General features: G+C 40.8%; 1 protein-coding gene across 1 annotated transcript; it reads left to right on the top strand.

Moving 5' to 3' along the window:
* The first annotated feature begins 6,099 nt into the window (after positions 1–6,099).
* Positions 6,100–8,683, top strand: LOC126455772 (uncharacterized). Its single transcript, XM_050091540.1, has 3 exons — positions 6,100–6,498; positions 6,573–6,780; positions 8,295–8,683. Exons 1-3 carry the CDS (start codon positions 6,100–6,102, stop codon positions 8,681–8,683), a joined length of 996 nt encoding a protein of 331 aa, XP_049947497.1.
* The last annotated feature ends 3,421 nt before the right edge of the window (positions 8,684–12,104 follow it).

Here is a 12,104-nt window from a genome sequence, read left to right as displayed (position 1 = left end):
CAGATTCAAACAGACGCAAAATACCTAAGATTGGCAATATTTTGCAGAAGCTCGAAATTTAGCGCGAACTTCAATGCGAGATGCTTTTAACAGTTTCTACAACGAAATTGTCTCTAAAACTGGCAGAAAATCCAAAGAGATTCTGGTCGTATGTGAAGTATGTTAGTGGCAAGAAACAATGCCTTCTCTGCACGATAGCAATGGAGATTCTATCGAAGGCAGTGCTGCCAAAGCAGAGTTACTAAACACAGCCTTCCGAAATGCCTTCACAAAAGACTAAGTAAATATTCCAGAATTCGAATCGAGAACAGCTGCCAACATTAGTAAAGTAGAAGTAAGTAGCCTGGGAGTAGTGATGCAACTTAAATCACTTAATAAAAGCAAGTCTTCTGGTCCAGACTATACCAATTAGGTTCCTTTCGGAGTATGCTGATGCATCAGCTCCATACTTAATCATATAACCGTTCGCTCAACGAAAGATCCGTACCCAAAGACTGGAAAGTTGCACAGGTCACACCAATATTCAAGAAAGGTATTAGGAGTAATCCACTAAATTACAGGCCCATATCACTAACGTCGATATGCAGCAGGATTTTAGAACATATATTGTGTTTAAACATAATGAATTACCTCGAAGAAAACAGTCTATTGATATACAGTCAACATGGGTTTAGAAAACATCGTTCCTGTGAAAACTAGCTCTTTATTCACATGAAGTGCTGAGTGCTATTGACATGGGATTTCAGATGGATTCCGTATTTCTAGATTTCCGGAAGGCTTTTGACACTATCAGACAAGCGGCTCGTAGTGAAATTGCGTGCTTATGGAATATCCGCAGTTATGTGACTGGATTTGTGATTTCCTGTCAGAGGTCACAGTTCGTAGTAACTGACAAAGTCATCGAGTAAAATAGAAGTGATTTCTGGCGTTCCCCAAAGTAGTGTTATAGGCCCTTTGCTGTTCCTTATCTATATAAACGATTTGGGAGACTATCTGAGCAGCCATCTTAGGTTGTTTGCAGACGACACTGTCGTTTATCGACTAAAGTCATCAGAAGATGAAAAACTGCAAACCGATTTAGAAGAAATATCAGAATAGTGCGAAAGGTGGCAGTTCACCATAAATAACGAAAAGTGTGAGGTCATCCACGTGAGTGCTAAATGGAACTCAAACTTCGGTTACACGATAAATCAGTCCAATCTAAAAGCCGTACATACAACTGAATACCTAGGTATTACAATTACGAACAACAAATTGGAAGGAACACAGAAAATGTTGTGGGGAAGGCTAACCAAATGTTGCGTTTTATTGGCAGGACACTTAGAAAATGTAAAAGACGTAAGGAGATGGCCTACACTACGCTTGTCCGTCCTTGTAGAATACTGCTGCGTGGTGTGGGATCCTTACCAGATAGGACTGACGGAGTACATCGAAAAAGTTCAAAGAAAGGTATCACGTTTTGTATTATGGCGAAATACGGAAGAGTCACAAATGATACAGGATTTGGGATGGACGTCATTAAGAGTTTTTCGTTGCGACGGAATCTTCTCACGAAATTCCAATCACCAACTTTCTACTCCAAATGTGAAGGAACGATCAAGGGAAATCAGAGCTCGTACGGAAAGATAGTTCATTCTTTCCTCATGCTGTGCGAGACTGTAATATAGAATTGTGAAGGTGGTTCGATGAACCCTCTGCCAGGCACTTAAATGTGATTTGCAGACTATCTATGTAAATGATGTAGAGGGGACACTTGAGAATATATGCAGCAATGGGATCAATGGCCGAGTTACGCCAATGAAGGAGATACTTCAGACTTATGGTGCCCTCAAGGCACTTTCATCGACAGTAAAAGTCGAACGCGGCACATTCGCATCGGTAAACGCTGAGAAGTAGCAGTACTTCTCAGAATTTCTGAAGTCGTGAAACACATCTGTTAACAGGCTGAAGAATCTGGAGTATTATTGAATAAAAAATTACTAGAGCTTTTAATATTTTGGACAACCGTATACCGACACTATCTTCCCGCCGCGGTACACTGACGTTAAAACGTAGGCATGAACCTGCTTAACAGCTGCCCTGCCCCATTTCATAAACTGTACAAGAAATCTGAAGGTTTCCGGCGTGTCAGAATACTTTAGTTCTGCGAGCACATTCCTATATCCTCAATATTCGTAACCCTGTATGGCAAGGTAATTAAAGGTTGTCATTGAAGATAAAATATTCTAAGCTGCTTAGTTGCGTCACGTTCCTCTTCAATTTCTTGTGGCGCAATCTACGTTTCAGCCACTCTGCTGGTATCTTCTTCTGGTGTTCATCTAATCAGTAAAAAGAGATCATTTTTACCGGTTATATGAACACTAGAAGATCCTGAAGATCCCAGCACAGCGGTTGGAACGTCGGTTGCGACAGAAAAGATGACCATGATGCGGCTTAACTTTAAAATATTTTAGCTTCAACATTTAACCGAACCTACTTCATCAGGATGTGAAACATACATGACGCGTAACTCCATCCAAATGTTGAAAAAGCAAAGACGAAAATCTGACATTTTATGCTGACGCCTGCCATAACAACCGTGGTTAAAATTATACTATGTCGACCCTTCAGCCGGTTCCAAGCTAATTCCGCTAATATTTTAAGTACAAACATTCGCCAATTGTAATAGTTATTTACCTTGATATGGCTGCATATTTGAGTATCAACCACAAAGAAAACCATGCATATATTTTAACTTTAGCAAAGGCGTATAGCACTTCTGAATCTTTTACGTAAAATCAATGCTGTGCAAATCAAGGGCAACGAGGTAGCACATCATGATGCCTGGAGACAAACGCAACGGTTATTTACCCTACAACATGGCGCTGCGGTCATCACTGGGGGCACATGTCTACCTCGCGAGCCTCTCTGGACTGCAGGTCCACCTGGAAATCGAGCCTGCCCAACTGATGCGCCCTCTTGACGTATAGCGGAAGAACTTAAAGACCTCGACACACATACCAACTTATCGGCCAACCGACCGACCGACCATCTAATTTCGTGGCAGCCTACACACATCCCGACCGCCTGCACTGAAGTCATTACAGCACCGCCCTATTGTTGTGATTTGCTTATCTTCAAATTCATTGTTTTTATGTCTTACGGGAGTCCTTTAGTTTTACACAGAAACAAAAACGGGAGTTTTGCTTGTCTGTTTTAGAAGTAACAAGACCAAAGAGGCAAAGAAGTCGCTGTTTAAAACAATTGGGAGCCGATGTTCTTCGTAGTTGTCTAACAAGGGAACCTCCCCATCGCACCCCCCTCAAATTTAGTTAAAAGTTGGCACAGTGGATAGGCCTTGAAAAACTGAACACAGATCAATCGAGAAAACGTGAAGAAGTTGTATGGAACTATGAAAAAATAAGCAAAATATACAAACTGAGTAGTCCATGGGCAACATAGGCACCATCAAGGACGATGTGAGTACAATAGAGCCGTGGTCCCGTGGTTAGCGTGAGCAGCTGCGGAACGAGAGCTCCTTGGTTCAAGTCTTCCCTGGAGTGAAAAGTTTAATTCTTTACTTTCAGACAATTATCAGAGTTCAGGCACTCACACATAATCAACTTCGCTCTCCAAAATTCCAGGACATGTTCACATTTGCTTGGACATATGCAGGATTTAACGGTCTACACACGGAAAAATTTGAAAACGTTAAAAACATATGTTTTGACAGAGCACAGAGAAAACTTTGCGACTGTGAAACTGTTGCATTGATTTGTTGCAGTTTAGGTGACACATTCTTATGTTTTCATCACTTAACTTGTGTTAAGAGAGTCGTTTCAGATTCGAACAAGTAAAACTGCACATTGTGGTGGCGCACATCATCTAATAAATACAACAAAATTGTTCAAATGGCTCGAAGCACTATGGGACTTAACATCGGAGGTCATCAGTCCCCTAAACTTAGAACCACTTAAACCCAACGACATCACACACATCCATGCCCGAGGCAGGATTCGAACCTGCGACCGTAGCAGCAGCGCGGTTCCGGACCGAAGCGCCTAGAACCGCTCGGCCACCGCGGCCGGCTTAAAACAGCAACAGATACATAAGAAATGAATCATTTAACAACTGTTAGTATTGTAAAAAATATCTCTCTCTTCTTCATAGCAGAGAACTTGGATAAAGACTAAACTTTTCTAATACTTTTAACAGTAAGGCAATTATATTTTAGGAATTAACGTCCACTGAATGTCATATTTCCGTTTCTAATACAATTTCCAATAAGCAACGAAAATAGAACCTAAAAACAGAAATACAGAAGGCCGTCGGACTTCCATTCTCTCTCTCTCTCTCTCTTTCTCTCTCTCTCTCTCTCTCTCTCTCTCTCTCTCTCTCTCTCTCTCTCTGCCGCACGAAAGCATTATGGATTCCTTTAAACAATTAAAAAAAGCGCTTAATTTCTTGCATATATGTTGCTATACTCTTCTCCCGACGTGTCCAACAAACAGCTGGAGTCTTTAAATTTGTCCAGAAACTTTGTCCTTAAGCGTTTCGTCCTCCTCACACCCCGTCACGTATTTTAGAACAGCATTTAATCCCGCGCGCAGTGACAGAAAAGCCGGCCGCAGTGACCGAGCGGCTCTAGGCACCTCAGTCCGGAACCGCGCTGCTGCTACGGTCGCAGGTTCGAATCCTGCCTCGGGCATGGATGTGTGTGATGTCCTTAGGTTAGTTAGGTTTAATTAGTTCTAAGTTCTAGGCGATTGATGACCTCAGAAGTTAAGTCGCATAGTGCTCAGAGCCATTTGAACCATTTTTGAGTGACAGAAAACGGAACCTTACTCTGGCGGTTGGCGCGACAGCGCTACAGAAGCCACAGTTTGTTGGGTGTGTACGAAGTTCGTCGGTCGGTCGGTGAAATCGCGTACATATGCCCAGTTTATCGGTCGGTCGGTTGTTATGTGTGTATAGGTGCGTTTAGAAGTGTCTATCTTGTAAATATAGCTATTTGCAGGGAAAAAATTGTTATTGGTAGCAAAACCACTAGAAGAAAATGTTCATTTTCAAATGTTTAAACTTCTGTCACAGCGATAAAGCGTAAGGATAGGACGTAATCCAAAACCACCAATGCCCTCTGGTGCTGTTTTCGTGAATCACACTGCCCTCCGATATATTCCGACGTCCGCTGATGGTACCTCAGCAGTTTGGCGTTGTAATTCAGACAGTCCGCTAAGAAGCAGTGGTAAGTATGTGTATGTCTGTAGTTATAGATCAATATAGTAGGTCATCTGTGGGTGGTGATTAATTGTAACGATACACGGGTTCAATATTATCATTCTAAGATAGGTTGGTACTCTTTCGGACTATAAATGCATTGATTTAATTAGGTTTCTGTTCTAACACTCTCTTGCGGCAGAAAATAAACCTGATAGAATTACTCGTATCTTTTTTTTTTAATTTTAAACATCATAAACGATCTAATAACCAAACAGATCTTGTGGAAGTTCTTAATAGGGTATTGAAACCTGTCTACCGAGTTATAACAGTTCTATACTGCTGATAGTATAAAAGGAACATTAACTGTTCCACTACAGTACTTATTAAACATAGATTCTAATAACGGTGTTTGTTACTGCTAAACTTCATACATCCATCCATTATTGATGGAAATAATGGAATGTTGTGTCAAACTTGTTAAAATAAGTTCCTTGGGTCTGACTGAACCTTAACATAAAATGTTAACATTTTTCTCTTCATTTGTCAACGTTCAGAGATTGGTCAGCTTCGCGCCGGTGTAAATTAAATGTAAGTGGCGTGCAACAATTTCTTTCAAAGTTTTAGTGGGTAGTAAGGTATTTTCTTGCCGTCGTCGAATTATATTTTTTTTTTTTCAAACACTCCTTCAATGTTTGCTCAGTGCGAGGGGCTACAGTCGTAGAAGAAGCGGATTTCGCAGATCTTTCCGCCGTTCTTCGTGGCAAAAAGTTTGCCGTTTACTAAATAGCATATCGCGCTAGACATTCAAAAAGTCTTGACATTGAAACTACTCAGTGCACATGTGATTCTAAATTTTAGCCTCAAAACCTTTATCGCATTAATGATTTTTTTGCAGAAGCTATGGCCCAAAAAACTGATCTCGAAGTACAGTCAGAACCTCAGCCTTCCGTTTCTACAAGCTTCAGGCCAGAAGATAGAACGGAATCTGAAGCGGCTTCTACTCAGCATCATGATCCGGGTGCAAATGGGCTGAAAACAGTCCACATTCTGAAAGAGTGGCCTATAATTACCACAACCGTTAAGAAGGCTGAAGAATTCTACGGGTCGCTGAAAACTTCTAATCGAATCTTCAGCTGGAGCTTCAATCTCGCTGAGAAGTCCGTATCCGCTCTCCGTGAAAGGTCGAAGAAGGTTCTGTCTACGTTCTACCCTGCCATACGTATAGCTGACCTGGCAGCCAGCGAGCTGGCGGAAGAAATGCAAAAGAAGCTACCAGTGGTCAGGCAGCCACCTACTAAGGTAACACGACATCCATTCCTACCACTTCTTGCCTGCAAAGTGAAGATAAATGTTGAGCGGTAATGTTGTTGCAGGTATCAGAGGCTGTAAAGTTAGCATTCAGTGACCTAATTTCTCCCGTCGTTGATAAAATTGAATTTATGGTAAACAACGGCAAGACGCGGACGCGTAACGCGACAAGAAGCGTCGTCCAGATGTACAGGAAGCTGGTGGTCACTTTGGATAAGTGGATGGAAGAAATGGAAAAATACATTGAAGATACTAAATCTAAAGGAGTACAAGGTAAAGACGAGTAGGTCAAGAAATCCTAAGTCAGTTCCTAGATTTAGTTCTCTAGGGAAACTTCGACAAATTACTTTATTCCGTACTTTAAACACCGATGAATTCGCCACTTAATGGAATATAGTGCATAGTTAAAAACTAACGATACCTCAGATTTGAGCAATAAAATTGCTAGTTTCGACTAGCGAGAAGGTAACCATTAACATTACCGTCTCGGGACTTAATTCCTTTGGCTCGTATTGTGTGAAATTGTCTTAAAGCCTGTCGTCAAGTGAATGATTCCTGACTGAATTTTCAGGAACAATCCCGTAAACTAAACTTCGAAGGACAAATCTGTCTTCAAAAATTCCAGAACCATGTCGCAATCTGACAATGCGACGTAACTGTCCGACTTTCGGAATTCGCATGTCGTCTGACTACATTCTTGACATTTTCAAAATCCCCTGGTCTTTGTCTTGGAGTTCGCGTTCACAACGCCGCAAAATTAAACTGCGGTACGAAATTTTGAGACTCTAATTACCACCCGTTAACGTCTTGCCTATATGTTTTCCTCTGATTCTTCAATCTGTTGGCTTATATATATATATATATATATATAACCAGCAAAAGTGGCTGACAAAGCCAAACTTCACTTACATTACGGTCTACAGATCGCAGTGTAGCAGTACATAAATTTAAAATTTACGAAGCTTCCTGAAATTAGTTTCTAGTAACTTTAATTGCTCAAAGGTGAATTTAATTTTCTTGGTTCGCTTAATACAGCGAACTTGGTTAAGTACGAAATCCAGTAGTTTATGCCCACAATTAACATAGGTGCCTGCTTAAAACCGCAGAAATAACATTGAAACGTGTCGGTACGTCACATAAATTGATATTTGGAAAAAAAGAAAGTAAGGTTTGTTATGGAAACGTGTGGATTATAAATTATTTCAAGACTGTATGTGTGCGCGACGTGGAACAAATAGTAAAGAACGTATATCATCAAAACACAAATATAGATGTAATTAACAAAACCCAAAAAGCTATAATCGCCGTAACATAGGCCATGAAGATGAGACAATGCTTTGATCTCTCTCTCTCTCTCTCTCGTTTTATTTCGTCTAGCGGTAGGCCGCCATTGTAGTGCCGTCCGATATTTAACGAAGTTTTATCTGTATTTTGAAAAATATAATAGTTTGATATTAGTGTATTGTTGACTTAGTTGTCACATCATGATCGCAACCATTAATTATAATTAACGGAGTCTTTGCACGACTTCGCAGTGCAGGGAGCTGATCTCTCCTAGCAGGATTTAGTCGGGCATTACTGACTGTATTAATTAAAATGTCATATTAAATGTGAATGCGAGAGACTTCTCAATTTTGATCTTCAATTAATTTCAAAGTTAGTTAAACGTGTGCCTACCAGATAGCACACCATTTGACTCGCTTCCTAGCGATAAGATCCTCTACTTACAAACTTGTAGAGTGACTTACATTTACGGATTAATCCTCATTAACAAATGTCTTCTACAGCTCCACAGGTACAGGAGCAAACATCAGTGACGGAACCACCGCAGAGCAACGCTCGCACTCTGACGAGAAAAGTTCTACATGTCGCCACGAATGTAACCCTGTTCTCCGTCGGCGCCACCGTCTGGGTGTTGTCCAGACTGCCTCTCATCGGAGCATATCTGGACCAGACTCCCTCTCTCGCTTCATCCAAATCAACTTCGCCAGCAAGACAGGCGGAGCAGCAGTCTTCGCACTCATCCTCCGAGCCATCAGCAGCTTCTGCGTTAGCTACCACCGTTGTCGCTGCCCTAGAGTCCGCCGCCGCTGCCGCCGAAACCGTGAAGAAACAACTCCCCAGTCCGCCGGTTCCAGAGAGTCTGTCTTCCAAAGCGGAACAATCTAAGGAATAGCATTAAATGCTGTAACTGCTCTGATTAGTTTTAATCATTCTCTGATAGTAAAGTTGTTAATGTTGCGTTAGTGCTTAATGAGACTAACTTAAATAAGAGTGCTTCTTATAAAAAGTAAAATTAAATGCTAATTTAATGTTTATTAAACAGAATAGTGTATAAAACAGCAAATAAAATTTTATGGTTGAGCTTTAAAACTTAGTTTCCTGATTTCCCAAACTTCAGCAACTCCTGATTCTTCCACTCATTCTTTTCCTAGTTCCCTTTGTGTGTCACACCTGGAAGTAATTCAAAAATGTTCAAATGTGTGTGAAGTTTCATGGGACTTACGAAATAATTCATAGTTCTTCCTTCATTTTGGGGTGGTCTCAGTTCTGAACGTGATTGCCGCAATCAATATGCTGATACCTCTTTTCCCTTGCCAATTACACATGAAATAGCATTGACCTAAGAGGCGTCGTGTCCCACGATCATTCATATGTTGAAACTAGTTGACGCAGTGGTCATCAAACGGCGCTTGCAGGCCACATGCGTCTCGAATCAAGTGTTCGTGCAGCCCTCGGTTCTCGCCAGTGGTTAGCTAACAGTAAGCTTCTAACAAATAATAGCAGAACAAAAAGTAAACTTAAAGTTTCTAAGTGTTTAATAAACAGAACTGTTTAGAGAAAAATATTTCAATGTGTGCTTAATTTTGTCATCAATTCGGCCTTAAACTAAGCGAAGTTTACCGCTTATGTAAAAACATTGGTATGTTGCTAGGTCACTGTGGGTTTAGAAGTGAGAGGGGGCGGAAATGTCTTCCAACGGTGACAACTCACGACCGCGCGCAACTAGAACGATCGACCGCTGTAGCACAAGTGTCTCGCGCAAGTAGCATGGATTCGTCAATGCGTGTTAGACGGCTATCTTCAGTTGTGGTGCGTGTTTGTAACAACTAATATGAAATCAAATTAAGCGTATTGTAAGACAATGCTATGACCATAAGAATATTTAAAACATTCGGTTAACATTTGTCATTGTGATATTGCAGTCACTTATTAATATAACACTTAATTACATTGGTTCCCAATTAGTATTAATATCGGTAGGGGAAGGTGTGAATAAGTATAAGTGACCGGGGGGGGAAAGCGGATGTTGCGTATCTTGTGCATTGAAAAACCCTGGTCTCTACCGAAAAGTGGTCAGATTACTTACAGTATACATAGCCATTGTTGTCAGTGAGTTTGACAAAGGAAGACTGTACAATTATTTTTCAGTAAATGCTTTTTGTTAGCCGCCTGGGGTAAGACAAGTCATTTATATTTTTCTTGTTGCCTCACTTGGATGGAGAGTAATAGTTTTTTACGTCAATGTTTGAACGTCTTCCGCTTTGATAGCTTCTCCTAACGAATAGATCAGTAACTTTAACACGGCGCAGGATCGTGTAAAGTGGCCAAGGTGTTTACCCCGATAAGAGTTAGTTACTTCCAAAACCTCGCAGATAAAACTGATTTCTAAACCCTTTAAACATAAAACTATCATCCACCATCCTGTCTCTTTGTGAAAATTTTGGGTTACTGGTAATTAAGTTACATTATTTAAAACCGTCCCTGTTCTGTTTGACGCAACACAATAGCCAGATTGGAAGTGTTCTGCTGCATCCCCTTGGAGTTCTTTCAGCTACTGGGGCGTGAATATGCCTACAAAATGTGTCACCAAAATAGTAAAACAAACACGGCATCCTGGTGCAAATGGCACTGGCCACAGTATCCGCTTCGGTACAGAAACCTAATCAGTAATGTAATCATTCTGAAAAATGGATGTGGTTCCAATATAAGATATTCTTTTTCAATTAAAAATATATGGTGTGATAACTTTTAACATATAGATTCAAAATTTCTAAATTGTAAGCTATCAATACCCTTGGTTCCGTGAAAATTGAATTTTTCTTTGAATGTCCACCAAGAATCCCCGCCCCCTTTCGTAAGCGGGCCAATGTTTTGCCCTACAGTGTCAATATAGGCTCTTAAACAAAGAAGTTCGACGGCCACTGATTATTAACCTATGTCGAATTGTTTGATCCCACACTTAAGTTGGTGTGGTTTACCATTATCAGGTATTCTCCTGATTATACTTTGCTATATTAATTCCCAAGCGATACTCTCACACCATAGAACCTTTATTTCTCGTATGGTGTTATGTTGTGGGTATAACCACAACGTCCGTATATTACACAGAGGCGTTTACAAGGGGGACAAGGGGGACACACTATCCTACCGGATCTAGTAAATAATTTATTCATTACAGAATTCTCGTGCGTTTCTACAAATGATTACCTGTGCTTCCACTAAACGACAGATCTAGCATTGCCGAGTGTAGGGGGAAACGACGGCGACTTACCAGAAACTACAGTTCTATTGGCAGGGCGCTCACGGGAATAGTCGTGGTGGAGATCTCAGCGTTGTTTTGCAGTCTTGGCAGATGTGAATCTTGGAGAACATTACCGAAATAGAGTACTCGGTCCATTCTTCGTCACTTTCTTGTACAGAACTTAACACTATACAAATAGGGGCAGTTTCAACGCCTATTACATTTTAAACAGTTGCGCTATCTTTCCACATTTCCTACAACACAACCGCATCGTCTGCTGCTCAGCTTCATCTAAACAGTAAGCTAGATTTTATATGCTCATTGACGGCAATTAATGAGCGTTATGTTCGTCCGGTCTTTCAGAAATCAGCGTGAGGCTGCGAGCAATGTGGGTTATGGACGGTAGATGCTACTTACGTTCTGTGCGACAGGTTGGTAATTTGGAGTGGACGTAAAAAGTGCTCAGATAAAGGTGATGGCGCGCGTAAAGCGGAAATTCGAGACCCGGCCCAAGCACAAATATTCGCTTGTCACTATCGAATTTATTTCAATGCCCAATTGCTACTACTGTCGAAATTTCAATTTCATCAAGTTACAATTTGCCATGGACAAAGTGAATGCATTGTTCTGTAAGTTAGACGATATTAGTGTTTGGGGAAGAGAGTCGCGCTATGCTGTGGGTGTATTCGCTATACTAACGAAAAATTATTGCCATCTTGTGTGAAAGAAGAGAGGAAAAACTTGCTCAATACCAAAGTCAGAAAGGTGTTGGGACTTTATTAAACACTATGAGGGCGCAACCCATCGTGATATGCAGCCACAGGGGTAGGAATTAAGCACCCAGGTTGCTATGGCTACGCAATAAGGTGTCAAAGCATTTTGATTCAACCCGAGGCTGTTAAGAGCTGACTCTACCCACCAATTTTACAGCTGTTTTTAAAGGTTTCCTCCATCAATATTCATTTCCATAATGTAAAAAGATGGACTTCGGATATACTAATGAAATAGGCCATCCTTTAAAGTAAAGGTGAATTATACCTTCAAAAAAAATATCAACTGGATAACATTCAGA

The sequence above is a fragment of the Schistocerca serialis genome, chromosome 1, assembly GCF_023864345.2.
Source record: "Schistocerca serialis cubense isolate TAMUIC-IGC-003099 chromosome 1, iqSchSeri2.2, whole genome shotgun sequence".
Taxonomy (NCBI): domain Eukaryota; kingdom Metazoa; phylum Arthropoda; class Insecta; order Orthoptera; family Acrididae; genus Schistocerca; species Schistocerca serialis.
This window is presented reverse-complemented; position numbering and strand designations above follow the sequence as displayed.

Excerpts from the sequence above, each read along its gene's own strand:
- LOC126455772 (XM_050091540.1), top strand. The coding sequence starts at position 6,100 with ATGGCCCAAAAAACTGATCTCGAAGTACAGTCAGAACCTCAGCCTTCC. Across the intron at positions 6,499-6,572 it reads TCAGGCAGCCACCTACTAAG|GTATCAGAGGCTGTAAAGTT; the intron begins GTAACACGACAT and ends ATGTTGTTGCAG. Across the intron at positions 6,781-8,294 it reads TAAATCTAAAGGAGTACAAG|CTCCACAGGTACAGGAGCAA; the intron begins GTAAAGACGAGT and ends TGTCTTCTACAG.